Source organism: Lampetra fluviatilis, chromosome 24, assembly GCF_964198595.1.
Source record: "Lampetra fluviatilis chromosome 24, kcLamFluv1.1, whole genome shotgun sequence".
Classification (NCBI taxonomy): domain Eukaryota; kingdom Metazoa; phylum Chordata; class Hyperoartia; order Petromyzontiformes; family Petromyzontidae; genus Lampetra; species Lampetra fluviatilis.
In genome coordinates, this window is record NC_136298.1 from 2469118 (window position 1) to 2492111 (window position 22994).

The window sequence follows — 22994 nt, forward strand, 5'->3', positions numbered from 1 at the left end:
GATGATGCTGGATGTAATTACCAGCGAAACGTCGTATTGTAAATGTTGTGGATTCACTCTTCACCACACCGGTGGGCTGAAGTAGTAACTATTTGGTGTTTTGTGACAAATCCCTTACTGATTGGCCGTATCGGGTGGTGGAGGGTTTCGACACATTTATACTTGCGCGATCTAATCCAAAACCTCTGAATAATATTGGTGCATGATATGACAATTCATATAATCATTTTGTTTGGCGTTTACCATGTTTTAAAAGTCTGTTTAGGCCTTTTGCAGCCGTGTATTTTGAACTGCACGTCACCCTGTAGCCAAGCACTTTTAAATGTTAATTCTGTAAACTTGGTCAGTTTAGATTTTTTTTGGGGAAGCGTTTCACAATGGTCGGGGCGCATCGCCCGTTGTTAAATGTAATATTTGATGTTCTAGAAATAGCCACTAGATGGCAGCAGACACAATACTGTGCGTGTGTGGCCTGCAAAACAAAATCTACATTCGGTCACCTAAAAACAAAGACGGGACTGCATGTGAATATTGTGCGATGCCTGGGTGTGAATGTTTACTATTTCATGCTCCCTATTTGATTTTTAGTTTTACGTGCTCATAATGTTAAACAAAGTTACACTACGGAGCTGCTTTACCCGCTACCTATGTATGTTGAATTTCTTTCGCACCTTACATAGCCAACTGTGCTAATCTGAGATGCGGAGGAAAGACAACACACTAAACACAAAAAGCAGTTCTAAAGAAATTTGTTTCTCAATCTAGACTATTTAAAAGTGCAAAGCTCCCAGTTGCTTCCTAATATCGGAAAAGGGAGAGCGTATGAAAGCGCTACCCCCTCACCCCGTTGTCCCCAGCGCCGAAATCGACGACGGAGTTAATGAAATCGACGACGTCGAGATGGCCATTGGCTGCTGCCAGGTCTGCGGGCGTGCGGCCCAGGTCGTCGCGCTGCCAGAGGCTCGCGCCGGCTGCACGCAGCTCGGTCAGCACGGCCACAAAGCCCTCGCGAGCCGCGTCGTGCGCCGGGGTGAGCCCCAGCACCGCATCGCGAACGTTGGGGTCAGCCCCAGCGGCCAGCAGCGCACGTGCCACCGGAGTACTGCCCATCATCATCACCTGGTGGGGAACGAAGACACGGAACAATGAATGTGCTTAAATTTCGATTTAAAGCTTTCGTGACTGCAGGGATTCATCTTCTTGGTTCTTTCGGTAAAGTCACGTAGAAGGGAAATAATAAAATAATAAAAATAAAACATAATAAAATACAATTCTCACGACGTTTCGGCCACAATGCAGCGTCTGACGCTGTCTTTCCGACAGCCCTGTTCTTCACCTGAGGACGGCTGCTTGCGTTGTGGCCGAAACGTCGTGAGAATTGTATTTTATTGTTTTATTTGTATTATTTTATTATTTCCCTTCTACGTGACTACCGAAAGAACCAAGAAAATGAATGTGCTTGCTTAAACAATATGCTTTCTAGATGGTATTGGCCTGGAAAGCCAAAGAGGCCGATGTGACTAAAACATTTCTATTTTGTATGTGGCGTCATACAATTTAGTTCTTCTTCCATGTTATTACCCGTAATTTACCAGATATAACGCCCAGCAATGCACAATGAGTGGCTTAGCAAGATTGGCTACGTACAGTGCAAAATAAGTGAAACGTACATACATATAATATATTGGTTTAACACGTAGGCTTTCGAGACCAATATCATCCATAATACAGGTGTTTTGGGTTAGATCGCGTAAATATATAAATGTATAATTAAACTTGCCACCACATGACACAGCCAATTAGTAAGGGTTGTCACGTAAACAGAACATGCCAATCAATTAGTTACTAGTACAGCACACCGGTGTGTTGGAGAGCTAAGCCATAACATTTACAATCTGAGTACGACTTTTCGCCAGTAATTACAACTAGCTTCATCAGGCGACAGCCAGACTTGTGGAGAAATCCTCCTGTTTCGTTCCTTGGATAGAGGGGTAGATGCAGAGGTGTGGACTCGAGTCATGTGACTTGGACTCGAGTCAGACTCGAGTCATGAATTTGATGACTTGCGACTCGACTTGGACTTGCATAACAATGACTTTGTCCCACCTATGAGATGTGGACTCGAGTCATGTGACTTGGACTCGAGTCAGACTCGAGTCATGAATTTGATGACTTGCGACTCGACTTGGACTTGCATAACAATGACTTTGTCCCACCTCTGGGTAGATGTGATGACATCATTTGTGTGCCCTTCTTGAGCGAAGTTGGAGTGGATTCATGAATGCATATACATGACAATGGGTGTCCATTGCCGGTTGGGCTATTTGTATGGTAATCAGTGTGCATTATTCATGCGCATTGTGCAAGTGAATTGTTCTTGAATCTCCTGTCGATTATGTGCACTAAAATAGACGTACCTGTTATTGTTCAACGCTAATCCCTATTGAAGTATGGTGACATGAATAGGCATGCATTTAAACAAATTATATATTTTTTATTTGCTTCCAAGCAGCACTAAGTCTGTTACGATAGATTATCTAATTAGTCTTGACCAGTTGTAACTAGTTTTGTACAGAATATCAACATTATCAAAATCAATTTAGTATTCTTTTTGGCACGCGTGTTCTGCCACTGCCGACAGTTGTATTTGAGAATATTTAATGTTTTTGTTCTTTTAGTCTCGTGCTGATCATTAGTCCTGTTTTTCCAACATAGCTCCCGCAATGTAACCGATAAACTAGCCAGTTGTTTGGAAAACAAAAAATCCGAGTCAGATTTGGCATGGTACATAAAATACAGAAATTAATATCTGGTACAAAAGATGTATACACCGAAGCTATCAACAGAAGGTGTTTACCAGATTAATTGTACTTGTGGCAAATGCTATGGGAAAACAGGATGAATGATCAGCACAAGACTAAAAGAACACCAAATAAATGTAATACTCCCAAATACATAATGCGCATGCATAATGCACGCCGATTAAAATATAAATAACCCAACCGGCAATGGACACTCACTGTCATTATATGCATCATTAATCTACGCTCAAGAATGGCTGACAAGTGATATCACATCTACCCCTCTACTTAAGGAACGACACAGGATTTCTATACAAATCTGGCTATCGCCTGATGAAGCTAGTTGTAATTACTGGCGAAACGTCGTACTCAGATTGTAAATTTTGTGGCTTTGCTCGACAACACACCGCTGTTGTGCTAGTAACGAATTGGCATGTTCTGTTTACGTGACAAACCTTACTAATTGGCTATCGGGTGGTTGCGGGTTTCACGACGCATTTATATATTCACGTGATCTCACCCAAAAAACCTGTGCTATGGATATATTAGGTCCCATGATGATGAAATGGATATATTGCCCGGAAAGTGAGCGGTGACGTCACATCCGTGTGACGTCACCCGCATGCGGCAGCGTTACGCAGAGTACCTGCAGACGTCACGCATCTCCCCCCCCACAGCGTAGGCCGTGTATCACGCACAAATGTGCGGCAACTGTTATATTAGAAACGAAACGTCGTGATTTATAATTTTTATTTCTATTATTTATTTTTTACCTACGTGACTTTACCGAAAAAACCTAAGAGTATGTTATATTAGACTAACGTTTTGCTGGCTGGCTGGACACGTCCAAAGAAGGCACGGGCTGCTAGTAATATATAATTGAGTAAATTAACTGTAACAAAGGTGTTTGGGTTAGATCGCGATCTGACCCAAATTTACTATATGAACCTTATGGTGGAACCCCGGGATCTCGAAAAAAATCGTAAATAATTATTTTTTTATTGGCGACTCCGTCCCACCGAGCACATAAACGTCGCGACTCACCTGGCACGAATCATTCTGTTGTCATGTCGTCCAAGCGTAGAGAGGACGAAAGCGCAGAAGAGCTGAACAAGCGAATGCACTCCATACTCGGGTATGGGTAGGATCATCTTATCCAAAGCTGCTCAAACTGCCTACACGACCTAAGTCCTTTATTTGTCATAACGGGATGCATAACACAGTGAAACTGATCTCATTATTATTTGACCTCCCAATGTCTGCAGCCAGGATCAATCGATGACAATCCTATTACCTGCAGATATTTAACAGATGAGATGCGTTGTACCATTAATTCCTCCTATTTGATACTTGTCCGCATGCATCTGTGCGGATAGGATTTGTTTGCGGTTAAGCCATAGTCCCCACATACGGCTCTTATCAATGCGGATAAGAGGGGCGGTGACCCACTACTCTGTAGACTGTAGAGTAACGTTGGTATAAACGCTTGTTACAATATGAACAGCGCATTGAAAACGCGTACTATTTTATGTACTGTTTACAAAGTGTGTTCACAAATCCACTGAGAAACACGATTGACAGAGGGGTGTAAGTTATTTTTTCGATAGTGTATTTAAATAGAGGTACTGCAGGTAAGTAGTTTTCAGTTTTAAAGGCATAGTTTAACGAGACAACACTTGCAACCATCCTTCAACCCATTGGTGAAAAAGAGCAAAGTTTTTGTTTACATTATGTTTATGCGAGAGCCGGGGGCTTATGGGACCCCAGGGTCCCGCCATAAGGCTTATATTGCTTTCCTTAGTCTAAAAGGGAAATATATCTGTGGCAGATAATCTGAATTAAAAATTGCTTGATTTGGTAAATTACAACCGTGCTTTGTTTTCATAATACGTTTCTCATAAATGCAGACCCTTTTAAAAACATATTACACGACCGGGGTTGTAGATACGTTTTATCTCGTACAGGAGCCAGATAGATTGTTGCATTACAAGACTGGGAAGTGACGTGGGCTTGTGGAGTGCTTCATCCACCAGTGGATAGGCTATAGCTGGATGTTGATGGGTGTTTTTTTAAAGCATATTTGGTTAAATGTATAAGGTTAGGCAAACTGTTTTTAAGATCAGAAATGCACTTAGCATTCAGTGTTAAGAAATCTTGTTAGTTTATGAATTTCGCCCAGTAATTTAAATGTATTCCCATTGAATAAAAACGAGGTTGATGAGAAGATTAACCATTACTGTGAAAGAGCAGTACTGTACATAAAAAAGGCAATCATGCTTGGAACCCGAAGTTAGTAACCACATTGATATTTGAAATATGGATGTAATAAATGATGTACTATTTTACATGAAGTAACATTTTACAATATTAAATAACCAAAAATTTTAATGAATGGATAGCACTTTAATATTACTTGAACCGCATCCGAAAGGACAGCAAACCATTCATAGTGATGATTAAATCAGTTTATGCGCACGTGATGGGTGAATTATTACATCACAGGATCGTAAGAGTTGGTGGTGGTATTGGATGACCTTCATTCAGCAGTGGAGTGAACATGGCTCACGATAACTTGACTGAATTAATATTATGCATACGCTATCCGGCACAGTGAACCAGGGTGGAATGTTGGTGTTGTAGTCCGAATACTCCCATTATAGCAGAAGAGTGCAGGCCTGAAAACCACGATTTTCAAACAACAGAGATATGTAAAACGCTTGTGAATTTTTTTTAGCAACGAGCAGTTCCTGAAAAAGTGCATATCGCCTGTTCTCCCGTTAAGATCACGGCTGTGGAAAGACGGGACAGGCCAGCTACAGGTGCATTGTGGTCCCCTTGTCTTCGACCACCCCTGCGATGGCGAGATGTTATCTCCCTCGCCTGGTATGAAGGAGGGTCATGGGTTCAACCCTGACCCTGACGCCTGTATATTTGGAGTTTGCGTGTCTCTCTCCGTGGTCGCATGGATTTTCTCCGGGTCTTCCCGGTTTTTTCCTCCACGGTTAGAAACATGCGTTTAGATGATTTGGCTGCTGTAAATTTCCACATGATAAGCCACTTCGTTGAGCTGTAATTTGGGGCCAGGTCGCTTCTGAAAAAGAGCTACATAGCTCAGTGATAGTTAAAAAGTAAAAAAATTAATAACAAGGCTGCCCATGTACACACTTTCCCACATCTGCGTAGATGACTCAACACTGTACTGTACGGAAACTTTACACCGTTCCTCCCGATGGCTATTTTAAACTATTGTACAAACTCGCGACATTCAAAGATAAATTCAAGTCCCGTTGATATCAAACAGAGAGATATCTTCACCCTCAAGTGATTTGACAACTCAGAATGTAAGAGCTTTTGTAAGGTATCCACTCCATGGTGGCAATGATCACAGCACGCGTGTTCACAAGACGTAGTCTATTTCTTTCGAGTTGCATTTGAAAAAAACAGCAGCAGGCTGCAATTGTATTTTAATATTGTAAGCCATTCCATGGCATCCGAGGTGGTATGTGAGTAGAGTGGTATGCGTGTTGTTTGGCAGTCACGAGTGATGTGTGCTTAATGGTTTGCACCTCACTGTATTCACAGTTTTAAAGTAATTGATTAAATAAACACCCACATCTTCCAAAACGAAGTAGAGGATTACAACATTACTCGCAACTTCTGCTTCATATCCCTGGCACGCCACCAGAAGGGCTGCAAAGTCGAGGTTTTAATGTTGGAAAAAGGAAAAGTAACCGGATAGGAAGAGAGAATGAGTTGGAAATAAGAGAAAAAAAAGGACAACGAATGGAAAAAATGGGAGCAAAGAGTTACGAAAGATTAGGATAGGGAGGAAGGCTGCATGAGAACCTCGATGCTGCACAGATCAGCGTCTGTTTTCACAGGGGGCGGATAGAGGGGAATGATTCAGAGTGGGAGGAGCCACACAAGCGTCACGTGATTTAGATACAGACATATAAGCAGTACCCACTTCCATGTCTCCAAATGAGAAATAGTCCATCGGCCTATGATCTTTCCAGACCAATATTATCCAGCAGCATTTGGTTAAGCAAATTATGGACCAGTTTCAACCTTATTGGGTCTCATAATTAGATATAGGAACTGGTAAGTAATAATGCTGTGTGAGTTTCAATAAATGTAACCACGTTTTTATCAAGGTTGTCATGTGATTATTAACGCGTTTCTTAAGCCCAATGGAGAAGTCATGTCCAAAATCACAATTGTTAGCATTAATAATGAAACAAAATAATAATAAAAAATTCGTGCCTGATACCATCTGGGGAATTTGTTGAATTAGTGTTACTTTCTCAGCTTTATATTAACAAGGTCATCCCATGTACTATTGACATTAAGTCTCATTGTTATGTACGTGTATGTATGTGTTCTGGTGCATGTACGTGTGGCTCGTTGGTCTCGGGGTATGATTCTCGATTTGGGTGCGAGAGGTCCCGGGTTCGAATTCCAGATGAGCCCAAGAGTTCGGTTTTTGATTGGATGGGCAGTGCAGTCGTAAGTACAGGACACTAAGAACCCTGCGACCCGAGATTGAGTGTCAGAGTATGCGTTCCCCCAAAGTATATTTACTTTAATTGAAACTAAGAGCATTTTTGTAACATTACTAACCATATAGTATAACTAATTAACTATGCATTACCAGTATCACCACGTGAATGTGTACATCATATTACCATATCTCACAAAAATTAACTGACTTTTTTCATCACGTATATAGTGTATTTACATTGATATTACCATCTCTAACATAATGTATTGTTAGCTAACATAACTTATGTAAATTGACCTCTAGGTATCACGTCCTGCTGCTCCCGACATTTTTACTATTGTGGCAACTGCCTAATGATCCTGACTGTAACTCTTTAAAACTAATTTCTGTAAAACTGCTTTTTGTGTTTAGTTTGTTGTAATTTCCCCGCACCTCAGATGCGCACGGTTGGCCACATAGGGTGCAAAAGAAGTTCAATTCACATACATACGAAACGTCGGACAACCCAATTGTTGATTGTTGTGAGAAGCTCTCCAACACACCGGTGTGCTGCAGCAGTGATAAATTGGCACGTTTGTTCATGGCTGCTGATGATTAGTGTTAACAATGACTTGTATTAACTTGTACTGTATAGTTAATGAGTCAAGCACAGTACAGTACATATCGCTTTAGTATATTTGATGTGTATTTTATTCAGATCGATCAAGATTGTGAGTTATTGTTATAATATTGAATACGTTAAATGCGGTAATACTGTTTAATACTGCTAATAACATTGGGTTATCGAGATCGCATAAAGAATGGATAAATATAGAAACCAGTTTGGAGAGACGAACGGACAATAAGCGCATATATCATGAGCAGTCTGGCTCAGATATAACATGTTTTATTTTACCAGGTAAGGCCCACTGAGCTACGTAGCTCTTTTTCAGAAGCGATCTGGCCACATATAATAGCTCAACGAAGTGGCTTTTTGTGTGGACATTTGTAGCAGCCAAACGCTCTAAATTCACGTTTCTAAATGTGGAGAGAAAAACCGAAGGACCCGGGGAAAAATCCACGGGAGCCCAGGGAAGAGAGCGAGACATCAAAACTCCAAATATACGAGGGTCGGGATCAAACCCACGACCTCCTGTATACCACGCGAGGTAGTTAACATCTGGCCACCGTGGCTACATCCATCGTTGTGTGTATGTCGACACCCGAGGTCTACGAGCACACGATCTTTAATACAATTAAATGTGCAGCGACCGAACTGGACATAAGCTCTAGAGTTCGAAAGTCCTACATACTGTATACGCATATACAATGTGACTCATTAACCCCCCCCCCCCACTTTGCCCAAGAGCCCACAAGCGTGGTCACCACATATACGCCTCTATATAGGGAACGAAATCTGGCTGTCGCCTGATGAAGCTAGATGTAATTACTGGCGAAACGTCGTACTCAGATTGTAAATGTTGTGGCTTGGCTCTCCGACACACCGGTGTGCTGTACTAGTGACGAATTGGCCACGTTCTTGGTTCTTTCGGTAAAGCCACGTAGAAGGGAAATAATAAAATAATACAAATACAATAAAAAAAATTATCACGTTTCGACTGCAACACAAACAATCATCATCAGGTGTGAAAACCACAGCAAGACAATTTTAAAAAAGAGAGAATTTGTATTGTTTATATTTGTATTATTTTATTTCCCTTCTACGTGACTTTACCGAAAGAACCAATAATATGAATCCCTGCAGTCACGAAAGCTTTAAATCAAAATTTGGCCACGTTCTGTTTACGTGACAACCCTTACTAGTTGGCTGTGTCGGGTGGTGCGGGTTTTAACGACACATTTATATATTTACGCGATCTAACCCAAAAAAAACCTCTATTATGGACCATGTGTACGAGGTATACAAAGACCCCCCGTATAGCCGTTAACATACTGTTGCGGAAAGTGCTGTTTAGCGAGCACCGATGAAGACTGGCACGACACATGAGGGGGTGGATGTGCTAATTGTAACTGTTATTGTAACATTTTACGTTAATCAAAACACTTATTTTAACTTTAAATAAATTAATACGTTACTACAAAATCTTACAAAGTACAGTTTTACTCTTTGATATATCACGGACATTCCGATTACGTTAACACATTTTATATAAGGTACATGCACAGCAAACTTGGTCAAACCACTGCTGAATGAGTGTCTCTGTGCGTTGTGCGGGTTATTGGGGGTTATTTGAACACAATTCACTCCCACGGGTGAAAATGTCTCTTACACAATACCCTTTTAAAACTTACTACCCATATTCCGTATACGTTACAAGTCGACAAAATACAAAGAAATATTTGTTATTGTCATTTACGATTATAAATACAGAAAAAGGATACCAGGCAAAGCTCGCTGAACGCTGGAGTTACGTTCCTGGGAAATTCCGTGTTGGGCAAAACCGCGTTTGACAAATATGGTAAAATAGAGTTTCATTCCTGGGTCCGAAATTATTACTCCCTCCCTCTTTGTTTAACTAATTCTACACGATTACCCACCTTGTCATTGTAACAATGAATGCTGAGTCGCTCTCCATTTCTTGTGTGGGTGTAACTCTTATTTTTCAATTTCACCCCAACACAAAAAAAAACACCATCTCCATTCCTCTTCCTGCACCGCTCACGCCCATCGCTCTCCCCTGACACTGAATTGCCAGCCCGACACTCGCCCCTAACACTGTCACTTGAACGTTAATCCTTCCATATAGGCGTCCGTAAGAATTACGTCCTCAACCAGTGGACGTCATAGATGCATGCGGCAATGTGTGTGAACATTTGCGTTGTGCGTGAGCGTGTCAGGTACGTGTGACATTATCACGAAAACAAGACACATGGTAAATAAACCCTCCAACGGATGCAGCACTCCCACCTCTCGCAAGCTATCCTAAATATGTTAGCAACAAACTTAGCAACATCAAACCGCGTAGAGGTGAAACATGACCTGTTACAGAAAACAGACCTCATGAAGCTGTACAACCGAAACACGCATTCGATAAAACCGCGTTTGGCGAGGTTTGCTGTACGAGACATTTGGATTGTAATTATTTGTAACTGGTAACGTCATTTATTAAAATTTAATTAACCCTGCCTTGAATAGCAGCAACGTTACCTGGCATTTCCAACGTCACGACGCAGCACGCATCAGTCAGCGGCAAGTCTGGCATGATACGAACTTGCGCCCATCGCGTGAAGCGTATGGGAAGTCACTGAGCATCAGCATCATTGCAACTGAGCGTCTTGTAACCCATTGTAGTCTACGCTCCTTCAACAGAGGAGGAATAGCAAAACTACACGAACTCTCATGAAGACCTCCCGTCGTGGCTATTGCTGCCATACGCAAGACTTTAAAGGAGACATCACACGGGCATCATATTCACGGTTTTGTTTGGATAGAGGGGGGGAGTGATGGTATTTCTGGTTGGCTTACCGTGCCTTGTGAACCCTGGCGATGTTACCGAGTTCGATTACCAACCACGGCTAACAACATCACCTGGTGAGTGGTTATTTGAACCGGTTCCTGTCCTCGTTCCCTCCTCCACCAAGCCCTCCCTCACCAGCGTGAAGTATGGTAAAATATCCCCATCGCCGCTCCATCACTGCCCCCCTAACCCCCCCCCCCGATATTTTAGACGGCCGTTATACGACAAACACAATCTGTGAGATGTTTTCATGAACGTGAAATTGTAATGACGTAATTATGTTGCAATTCTTGACATGCATTTCATGTTAAATACACATCTGATTCGCATGGTTAGCTATGCACGGTGCGAAAGAAGTGCAATATACATTAAGTTCACGGGTATTTCGTGAGGCTTTATCAGAGTGCGCACAGGAGCCACAACGAGCAGAGGGCCTCAGTCCAGTTTCCATCTGATGTCAATTAGGACGATTGCACATTTGCGTGAAACCCAACGCGTATTGTGCAATGGTTGCAACTGTGAGAGATATTGGCCATGGCGTGACACGGGTACATTGGAAATGTATTTGATTAATTTACAGCAACTCTCGTGAACAACCATTCCCTATTGTTCCAATGTGGTCGGGTATTGTGCCTATGGGGCGTTGAGGGTACATGTACTGCTGAAATGGTTTTAAAATTGTATTGTAGGAAATGTAAATTTTTTTTTTATGTAAGATACGCCTCTTTGTCAATTCACTGCTGGGTGAGGGACTGGCCCACATTGTATTGGTCAACCACAATGCAAACTCATCCAAATCCTCTGATCTCTCCACTGGGCCTCCATCCAATCCGAGAGCAACTGCAAGTTTTTACTTACCATCTAAATGGATCATCCTTATCATGCATTCTCACCGTGACATAATTACGTGTAGCGTGAGCTCGTGTGGATTGGAACGTAACACCATTACCTGCAAATGAGATATTTCCAAGGACAAACGCACGTTAGAAAGCCACATAATCCATGCATGTGAATGGATTTAAAATGCATGCCAATGTAATGGATTTATTTTCCCATTCATTATTTGTTCATCCCGATTTTTATTTTAGTTTCGGTGACCCACGGATTATGAGACGATGATGGTAATAACGGTGAAGTGTCTGTCCTTTTAACCAGGCGAGGGACTCGACGAGTCGAGGATGAGTCTCATTTTCAAACAGTGGCTTTGTGGTGTAACCCTCCGAAATATTTTAGCTGGGTGCGTGCACTTCTGTTGATGATGGGGACTCGTCGTGCGTGACACACACCTGGATGGGCGTTCTGCCGCAGCTGTTGGTGCCATTAGGATTCACTCCCCGCGCCAGAAGTAGCTCCACTTCTACCGTTCTACCCAGCGCCGCAGCCTTGCTGAGTTCTTCAATGGGCTCCATCAGAAGAAACAGCAGCGGCAACAACGATGCTGACGGAGATGATGATGATACCTGCAATTTTGGGGTTATAGAGTCTTCGGCCTGTGACCAGTGCTTAATATTAGCTGCAGATGTCCAGGTCTACGTTCCTGAAATATATAAAACAGCAACCCCAACCCAGGAGTTTGAGGATTAGGGCGAAAAACTGAACCATGATTAATTAATTTCAAACATATGACAAAGTCACTCGGAATGTGCTATGATCCCGATGTTATTAGACCTCGGACGCTGAAGTGTAGTTATGTAGTGCCGTAGTAGGTCTTTTTCCTTCTGCTCGAGGCTTGAGTGTGTGTGTGCGGGTGGCGTGCGTTACACACACACACTCAGTCGGAGACGAGGTGGTCGTATTCACGCCACCAACTCCAGGCCCCCTCTCCCACGACCACGCTACCGTACAGCCCGGCCCAGACACGACCCTGCCCGCGTTGCACCGACGGCGTCGACCCAGACAGCCAACTACTGTCCGGGCGAAGGCAGTAGCAGCGACGAAGACGAGACGAGTCCACTCCCAGAACCGGCAGCCTGTTGCTCATATTCCCCTCGGCGCGGCTTGGCTCTGCCCTGGCCACGCCTCTCTTCTCGAACCCACCAGAGGGTTTGGGGGATTCCCCACGAGGTCTATCTGCTCACCTACAACTGCTGTACAACAGTCAGCGCTATGTTGCTACACTTGGGATGGGTGACAGCCATCTTGGTAAGCGCTCAAGGCACTTTCCCCAACAGCCTGTTAGAGGCTACATCTGGTTTCGCGTTATAGTCGTATAGAATATAAGTATATATATACACCAAATACAATTACGCATCCTTCGTAAGTCTGTCTCTCCACATAATGTGCGTTCTATACTTCCCGTCAATCACAAGACCTGCCTGGAGTGTATAATTTCAGCAAAATTGGTTCCATACAAACAAACTCTGCACCGTTTTTGACACACACAGTGCCTCATCAGCAGTGAGCTTTCCTTGAATCACTGTTGGTGAAGTGCCGGATGTTTATTGGCAAGGTCCGTCCCTCTCTTTAAGAAAAGTTTCGAAACAAAACGATATAATTTACAACAACACAATGTGGTGGGACAGACGTAAAAAATGTCTACTCACTTAAATAGATGCATTGATTGATAATTAGATTTTACGTATTTTTTTAGTTTTTGAAAAGCACACACAACATATATTCAAAGAAGTGATGTGAGCGTAAATAAATATAAGAGAACAGAGAAGGCGAGTATAAGGGTGGGTAATTATTTTGTGTTGTGTATTATATATTACTAGCTTTATTACTATACTCACCACGCCCGGCCGCCTTTGTCTCCCCAGTGGCGATGTTCACACACCACATCAATTACTCGTTTGAGGCTAAGTCGACCTAGGGGAGGCCCAGGACCGGTTCAAATAATCGAACTCGGGTCGCCGGGTTCGTAGCGCAGCAACTACCCTCCCATATGTCATCACAAAATAATGTTTCGTCCTGTGTTTAAGTAGTAGTGGTAGTCGTAGTGTTGTATTGTAGAATGTATATAAATTACTGCTGATTGGTGGTTAAACATCACGTAGTGAGTGCTCCTCTGCTATCGATCGGCGCGGTTTGTTGTGAGATGCAAGAGGTTGAGGCCAGGTAAAAGTATTACAAAACAAAATAACGATTATATAGTATACAGACTATAAGCCGAAATAAAATAAATCTATTAAAACGTGACAGGGCACGAGATCGTTGTGCCAAGTAGATTCACGGTTGTAATTAATTATAGCGAATAAAAACTACACGATTCCACATGTTTAGCAATGTTTAGACAATTGATCTGATAACGAAAGGCAAAAGGGAGATACAATAATATAAATGTATCGCTGTTTATACAACAAGTATTTCGTTTTAAAACAGCGAGAACAAAACTTACTCGCGACATCAAGTGGCATATATGAAGACGTTGTCGACGCACTAAAGTATATAAATATGTCTGTTATGCTGATGAAGACCACTCATACATTAAAAACTAGTCAGCATTGTACTGTTATCCACTTTAAATTCGTGAATTGTTATACTCGCTGTTGTAATTTGCAGTCTAATTAAGTACATATTGTCTATAATATGCACATATGAATGCGTCACAGGCTTGTGATCTCAGTCTGCATTGTTATAAATATATAGGTATTAATAAATAGTAACATTAAATGTCTACAGTAAAAGGTTATAAGATTGAACGCTCTTAAATTATGCTTTCAAAGTATCACCAATCAATGCGCTATAGTTTACAATATTACTCCCATATCAAAGTCTGCGTTTTTAGCATCATACAAGCTACTGGATTAATAACTTATTCGTTTTAAAATAACAAAAAATAACTATGTTCTTAGCATGACAATACTGCATACAGTATATACTACATACTGTCTGTGTTCTTAGCATGATGCTGCATACAGTATATACTACACACTGTCTGTGATCTTAACATGATGCTACATACAGTATATAATACATAGTGTCTGTGTGATCTTAGCATGATGCTGCATACAGTATATAATACACACTGTGTGTTCTTAGCATGACAATACTGCATACAGTATATAATACACACTGTATGTGTGATCTTAGCATGATGCTGCATACAGTATATAATACACACTGTCTGTGTGATCTTAGCATGATGCTGCATACAGTATATAATACACACTGTGTGTATGATCTTAGCATGATGCTGCATACAGTATATAATACACACTGTCTGTATGATCTTAGCATAATACTGCATACAGTATATAATACACACAGTCTGTATGATCTTAGCATGATGCTGCATACAGTATATAATACACAGTCTGTGTGATCTTAGCATGATGCCGCATACAGTATATAATACACACTGTCTGTGTGTTCTTAGCATGATGCTGCATACAGTATATAATACACACTGTCTGTGTGATCGTTGCATGATGCTGCATACAGTATATAATACATACAGTCTGTGTTCTTAGCATGATGCTGCATACAGTATTTAATACACGCTGTCTGTGTTCTTAGCATGATGCTGCATACAGTATATAATACAGTCTGTGTTCTTAGCATGATGCTGCATACAGTATATAATACACACTGTCTGTGTGATCTTAGCATGATGCTGCATACAGTATATAATACACACTCTGTATGATCTTAGCATGATGTTACATACAGTATATAATACACACTGTGTGTGTGAGCTTAGCATGATGCTACATACAGTATATAATACACACTGTATGTGTTCTTAGCATGATGCTGCATACAGTATATAATACACAGTCTGTGTGATCGTTGCATGATGCTGCATACAGTATATAATACATACAGTCTGTGTGTTCTTAGCATGATGCTGCATACAGTATTTAATACACGCTGTCTGTGTTCTTAGCATGATGCTGCATACAGTATATAATACACACTGTCTGTGATCTTAGCATGCTGCATACAGTATATAATACACACTGTCTGTGTGATCTTAGCATGATGCTGCATACAGTATATAATACACACTGTCTGTGATCTTAGCATGCTGCATACAGTATATAATACACACTGTCTGTGTGATCTTAGCATGATGCTGCATACAGTATATAATACACACTGTCTGTGATCTTAGCATGATGCTGCATACAGTATATAATACATACTGTCTGTGTGATCTCAGCATGATGCTGCATACAGTATATAATACATACTGTCTGTGTGATCTTAGCATGATGCTGCATACAGTATATAATACACACTGTCTGTGTGGTCTTAGCATTGTTTATCTGCATTGCTATGTTAAGATAACATAGACGAAAGGCAAAAGGCAGAGATGCAATTATACAAACGTACTAATGTATCGCTGTTTCATACGATAGGAAGTATATATTCTACACTGTATACATACAGCAGAGTGATGTTATATTCCTGTCAAATCCACGGGTGGTTCGGCACGATACATATCGATCTCTCTCCCTATCCACGCGCCGAGTGCTGCAATGGAACGAGATGAGTGCCTTCCACCAGCTGGTCAACCACGAAACGTCGAAAAACAAAGAGACGGGTGATTATGCTGATGTACCTTCTTCTCGACAGTTGATTACGAGATTGATATCCCCACCGTGGCTCGCATGGGTGGCGAGTGATGATCTGAACGGGTCGTGAACCCACTCCACTCTCTCCTCCTCCTCGTACTGTGTCACCGTGGTCTCATCAGCACGATGAAACAACCAAAGTGACGTGCAGGGGAGGGGGCTTTCATTGATTTATAATTATATTTCTAAACTCATGGTGTGGCGTATTGTGTTACTCTCTGCCTGCCCGTAGCAGCAACAAATCTGGGCGGATTCAGACTTGCCCCGTGAGATGATTCGTCATCTCCTCTGGGCACAGCGACACCGCGTGGCTTTGGGTGTTGCAACGTCGTCACTGGGGAGACAAAGGCGGCCGGGTGTAGCGCCGGCCACCTCCCCCCACACAACGTGTGTCGTGCCAGCCTCCATTGTGTCGCTAAACACAACTCAAAGTGTATCTGTACAGGCGATCTTTGTATGTGACAGCCGTACGGATGATGCACTGCACTTGTGCTATGAAGAAGGACCATTGCTCGAAACGTCACCGATTGTTAATTTTCTTTCTTTTAAAGCCACAATGTTCTTGACGAGGGTGGGTTTTTATTAATATTGTGCTTGTGCTATTATACAATACCATAGCAGCAGCATCACCAGGCGCTGCGAATTCTGACTCCGGCTCACTGCCAACGAGAGTGGCGAATATCTGAAGCAGTCCACTGGGCCTCCTCCCCTAGGTCGACTCAGACTTAAACGAGTGCCTCGTGCGGTGTGTCTACGTCACCCATCCGCTTGTGTGCCGTGATGGTCTTCACAGGTGCTCGCTAACATCACTTGCTGGTTCGTGCACTGTGTTAGAGCCCCCCTCTCTATGGGACTCCCCTAGGTAGACTCACCCTGGTGTGGTGCTTGTGCTGAGTTGGTCTTCATAGGTGCTCGCTAACATCACTAGCCCAAAGAGTCTGAAGGCGACACGAGGTGATGATCTCTGTTGACCTCAGTTGAGGATGATGATGCTGCTGATGATGCTGCTGATAATGCTGATGATTACGATGCTGATGACGATGGTTATTATTTCGCTGCTGCTGTTGATTCTGTATGCTGCTGCTGATGCTTATTTTGCTGCTGTTATTGCTGCTGATGGTAATGATGGTGTTAATTCTGCTTGCGAGATTTGCTGTAGCTGATGACACTGCTGCTGCTACTAATAATTATACATCTGATATTTCTGATGATGGCAATGGGTTTTATTATTTTTCTGCTGCTGTTAATGTCTTTTGCTCCTACTGATGATGGCACTGCTGATGATGATTCTAATGACGGCGATGCTGATATCCCTATGGTGCTGTCGATCGATGATTGTTCGTATGTTGAAGTTATTTCGCATCGCACATAGCCAACCCTGCAAGACCAGACAAGAGATAAGGGAATCGGAGCTCGTCTGCTCAACACTAAGTGTTCAGAGTACTGCAGTATATACTTATTTTCATGCGCGTGGAATGCCGTGAATATGAAGTGTAAAGTGTAATTGTATTCATCTTCTTGGTTCTTTCGGTAAAGTCACGTAGAAGGGAAATAATAAAATAATAAAAATAAAACGTGATAAAATACAATTGTATTTCCCTTCTACGTGACTTTACCGAAAGAACCAAGAAGATGAATCCCTGCAGTCACGAAAGCTTTAAATTGTATTTGTATTGTTCGTTGCGGTTGCACCCGAATCAAGAGCCGAATGGCTCAGGGTTATTCCAAATGAATGAAAACTGAAAGACGCACACACGTGAGACATGTCTGGTGAGATTCCCCCAGACGAGTTGTATAATTCTGACTTAAAAAGAGACAAACGATCCCCCGTACAGCCTTTAACAGACGTGTCTGCATGGTAAGGGTTGTCAGCGGAACACCTATGTACATCATATGATGGCACAGCACACGAGCACAACACCGTCCCGGTCGTCTTTGCCTCCCAGTGCTGATGTTTATACACCGCACCAGGTAGTCGATCAAAGGGAGGCCTGGGACCGGTTCAAATATTCATCACTTTTATTGATCGTGAGCGGAAATCGAATTCTGCACCACCGCTCTCCAAATATCGTGGCATAATCACATATCATCATTGTACGTTTCAGATTCACTGCTGGATGAAGGGCTACCCATTCCCTGTGTCGGTGCGGGTTAGTTAAAGTGGTTGTCTTGGACCGGTTCAGATATAATAATCACTTGTCTCCGATGTAAGCCGTGGTCGGGGAATATAAAAAGCGAGCAAGGCGTCTCTGTGTGTGTTCACGTGTGGGCCCTCAGGTGGAGCGGTGGCATAGTGGTTAGCGCACTTGAGTTGGATTCCTGGCCACGACGAAGTGTGTCCGTGGGCTGCGCGCTGGTTCTGCGTTAACAAAGCAATCACTACTCTTAGGTTTTTTCGGTAAAGTCACGTAGGTAAAAAATACATAATAGAAATAATAATAAAAATAAAATAATAAATCACAAAGTTGTCACTAAATAGTGATTTATAATTTAATTCCTATAGTTTAATTATTAATTTTATCCTACGTGACTTTACCGAAAAAACCTAAGAGTATGAATCCTTGTAGTCACGAAAGCTTCAAATCTAAAAGCAATAACTCTTTAATAACACTGGCTTTCAAATCAAGTATATGAAATCGGCGATGTCAATCGGCTCTTCTTCATAGCACATGAGTAAAAATTAAACGAATTCTTCTTAGGTTTTTTCGGTAAAGTCACGTAGAAAGTAAAATAAAATAAAAACAAAAATCACGACGTTTCGGAGGCAACACAAGTCTCCGTCATCAGGTGGGACCGTCACAGCCAGATTAGCTGTATCAAGTGGAGGCAACACAAGTCTCCGTCATCAGGTGGGACCGTCACAGCCAGATTAGCTGTATCACTTGATATCACTTGATACAGCTAATCTGGCTGTGACGGTCCCACCTGATGACGGAGACTTGTGTTGCCTCCGAAACGTCGTGATTTTTGTTTTTATTTTATTTTACTTTCTACGTGACTTTACCGAAAAAACCTAAGAAGATGATTCCTTGCAGTCACGAAAGCTTCAAATCTAGAATTAAACGAATTATTTATGTGCTATGAAGAAGGGCCAAAGCCAGAAACGTCGCCTATTATGATTTATTTTTGTTCCTTAAGGCCACAGTGCTCTTGACGATTGTGTTGAGCTTTTGTTTTGTTTATTGGTAATAGCTAATACGGCTGCCATTTGTCACGGACATTACGGTGTTGGTGAAAATGTCATTCGTGAATATGAAGTGTAAAGTGAACACATTAGCTTCGATTAGGCGCTTTCGTTTCTCTCAAAAGCACCCCATGCGATGAAAATAGATTTTGTATCTTTAGTGTACGACGAAATTAGTTGCACTAAATTATTCCTTTCAGTTTGGTTACTTGTAAAAGGCTATTTTAAACACTATGAGATCTCTTTTACCAGTGGCAAAATATAATGGTAGGTTTTTACCCTTTTAACTGGTACAAAACTGACACCTTTATTCAAGGCATCATGTTTGCAATGACCACAACACAAGTAGTCAATAAAGCAAACAAAAAGAAGCAACTCTGATAAGGATAATAATATGCACTGTCCTTGAAGTTGATTGGCCCACACCCGAGACGGCTTTCTTTAGAGCCTAGTCCCCATTGGTGTAGGGCCAGATGACACCAGAAGGCGTACAACTCAAAAACAGTGCAATATCAGAGTATTGAGAGTTCGGGGTAAACATTTACACTATGAGATCTCTTTTACCAGTGGCAAAATATAATGGTAGGTTTTTACCCTTTTAACTGGTACAAAACTGACACCTTTATTCAAGGCATCATGTTTGCAATGACCACAACACAAGTAGTCAATAAAGCAAACAAAAAGAAGCAACTCTGATAAGGATAATACGTACGCCTTCTGGTGTCATCTGGCCCTACACCAATGGGGACTAGGCTCTAAAGAAAGCCGTCTCGGGTGTGGGCCAATCAACTTCAAGGACAGTGCATATTATTATCCTTATCAGAGTTGCTTCTTTTTGTTTGCTTTATTGACTACTTGTGTTGTGGTCATTGCAAACATGATGCCTTGAATAAAGGTGTCAGTTTTGTACCAGTTAAAAGGGTAAAAACCTACCGCTATTTTAAACGTTTTTTTTTAATTGGAAGTATTAAAAAAGTGATAGTGTACAGTATAGTGAATCTCGTCAACTTTTTGAGAAGTATTAATTGTCCCTCACTCATACCTAGACGTAGAATTGAAATGAAATATTACGCATCGTGTATCGTTCGGAATACGATATCCATTACAACTTTAATTCGTGTGCTCTTTGTTAATGTCTGAAAATTCTGCCTGGCAAGAAACATACAGTGTGTAAACCCGGAACTTATCCTATACACGAGGCACGATAATCAATACATGTTGTGAAAGCTGGACAAACTAGACGCAACAGAAATGTGGATGATGTTAAACAATTCACAGACAAGACGGGTAACAAATGGATTATGTATAGCAGGGTACAAAAAGTACAATTAAAAATAATCTAATGAGAAAACGAGCGACTGACTGAGAATGCGATTTGACTGGGAGCATTAAAGTTGCAGCGGGGAAGACAGCGAGTAAAGTTACATAAACAATTTGAACAATTGGACATCTTTGAGAAACAGCATGGCAGATATAGATAGTATATATCGTAGTATCGCCACATCGTAACACCCTTAATTCTCGCAGACACCAGATGTGTAACCACCGTTATACTCTTTCGTTCTTTCGGTAAAGTCACGTAGGTATAAAATAAATCACGACATTTCGGCCACAATACAAGCGTCCATCATCAGTTGGGAAAGCATGGTCTGCTGCTGAGGCAGACTGTTTTAAAAGGTTTGAAATGGGTGTAGCTCAAGGGTTATAAAGAAGTGGCCGGGGCTAGTGATGTTAATGTGAGAAATTAGCATGTAACTGTAAAATAGGAGAGTGGCCTCCTGAACGAGGGTATGGAAGTGGCTATGTTAATGTGAGAAATTAGCATATCAGCTGCGACATTCGAGTCACCCCATGCAACTGAGTGAATCGGCCACCTCCTGGGCGGCTTCATTGACTCGCGTGTGGTGGGCTAAAGAGTGGTTTAATCTCCCTTAATCTCCCACCTATTCTCCCTTAATCTCCCACATATTCCATCGTGAACGAATTGGCAGCGGCAGTTCCCGGCAGTTAATAAAGAGGCGGTGCTGGAAGTTCTCTTGATGAAGACCCCATGCTGTGGCCATGGCCTTCAGGATGAGCTCCTGCTCGGGAGAGGTCCTCCCGTGGCTGGTGTTTGTACTGCTGCTGGATCATCTAGAACCGGCAGAGCGGACTGCTGCTATTCTCTCGCCTAGTAACTCTGGTCTCTGTTTTTACCCCATTATCAATAAAACCATCGAACTCAATATCACTGTCGTCTCATCCATCACACACGATCCGAACATCTCAGAATTAATGCAAACCAGAGATATAGCCTGTAATAATGCAAACACATCAAACAACCTCCCTGATTGGAATATATATAACACAACAAATAGATGTCATTGCCTTGTAAGAAACGCTACATTTTCATCTCATCAAACTTCTACATTTACAAAAAAGAAATCCCGATAATCTTCTGGCAAACGTTCAATTCAGTACTGCATACGCTACTATCAATTAAGACATCGTCATCCACGGGAAAATACGAGTTTCCTGCATTTGCACTTCTGGCAATGGTAGATCTCATCTTTAGACCCCTCACACACATTTCCAACCTTTTCAACCATTTTCAACCTCTCAATTAGAGTGGAAATTTGCTCTTATTCGTACAATATATAAAAATGGCTACAAATCTCTATTTTCACCAGTTACTAAAATATTAGAAAATATACTTAAATCACGAATAAACTGCTACTAAAAAGCCACAATCCCCTGCACAACAAAGTCTGGTTTTCTTGAGGATTACTCAACCAACGAAACAATGATGGATGGTATGAAATGTTCTCTTCAGTAACCATAATGCGAGTTAACACAAAGTTATAGGGTTTGTGAATGATGAACGCTTACAAACAGCACGCTAAAAGTAAGAGTTTGTTTTTGCTAATTTACACGTGATGGAACAGATTGGTGCTTTTACCGATACAGGGATACTTCAGCAGCAGCGAATCATGAGTTCTATTCACAGCAAGTAGTGAGAGTTGATGTGTAGTGTTCTGTATCAAACCTTTGTATTGGGCTATAAAACATATCTCTTGTGTGTAGTACAGAGCTACTCATCACGGCCGAGTTACACATTTAACATGTAGTTTATGAAATATTACGTTTAACAGAGAGTTCGTTAAATATTAGATGTATTAAATGCATTACTCGGCTCATTAGTAGTGTTATACTGCACACAAGCGATGCACTTGACACTCCAAGTCAAAGAATAAAGTATCTACACATCACGTTTAAACACAGATTGCATTGACCTCTTCTACACCTTATATTATACGACGCACCTCCAAAACGTGTTACCAGTGTCGATAAAGTTGTACAACTCTGGTCACGCACACACATACATGACTTTTAAGACGCACCAACAACATTTTATTTAAACAACAAGGGACAAATAGGTGCGTCTTATAATCCGGTTTTTCATTGATACTGGCAAAAATGGTTCCAGAGATGTACAGCTTGTTACTTTGTTCATGGTTTTAAACAAAGAGGGGATCGGGGGAGAGATAAAGT

At 41.7% G+C, this 22994-nt stretch overlaps 1 protein-coding gene across 1 annotated transcript; it reads right to left on the reverse strand.

Moving 5' to 3' along the window:
- Positions 1–467: 467 nt before the first annotated feature.
- LOC144941226 (cyclin-dependent kinase inhibitor 2A-like) lies at positions 468–12169 on the reverse strand. Its single transcript, XM_078867846.1, has 2 exons — positions 12047–12169; positions 468–1119 (listed from the first exon to the last, which is right to left on the reverse strand). The coding sequence occupies exons 1-2, from the start codon at positions 12167–12169 to the stop codon at positions 832–834; spliced, it is 411 nt and encodes a 136-aa protein (XP_078723972.1). The 3' UTR covers positions 468–831.
- Positions 12170–22994: the final 10825 nt, after the last annotated feature.

What these genes read in the sequence shown, in the direction of transcription:
- LOC144941226 (XM_078867846.1), bottom strand. Translation starts at nt 12,169, where the DNA reads ATGGAGCCCATTGAAGAACTCAGCAAGGCTGCGGCGCTGGGTAGAACG. An exon ending in GCGGCAGAACGCCCATCCAG is followed by an intron (nt 1,120 to 12,046) that starts GTGTGTGTCACG and finishes GTTCCCCACCAG; the next exon opens with GTGATGATGATGGGCAGTAC.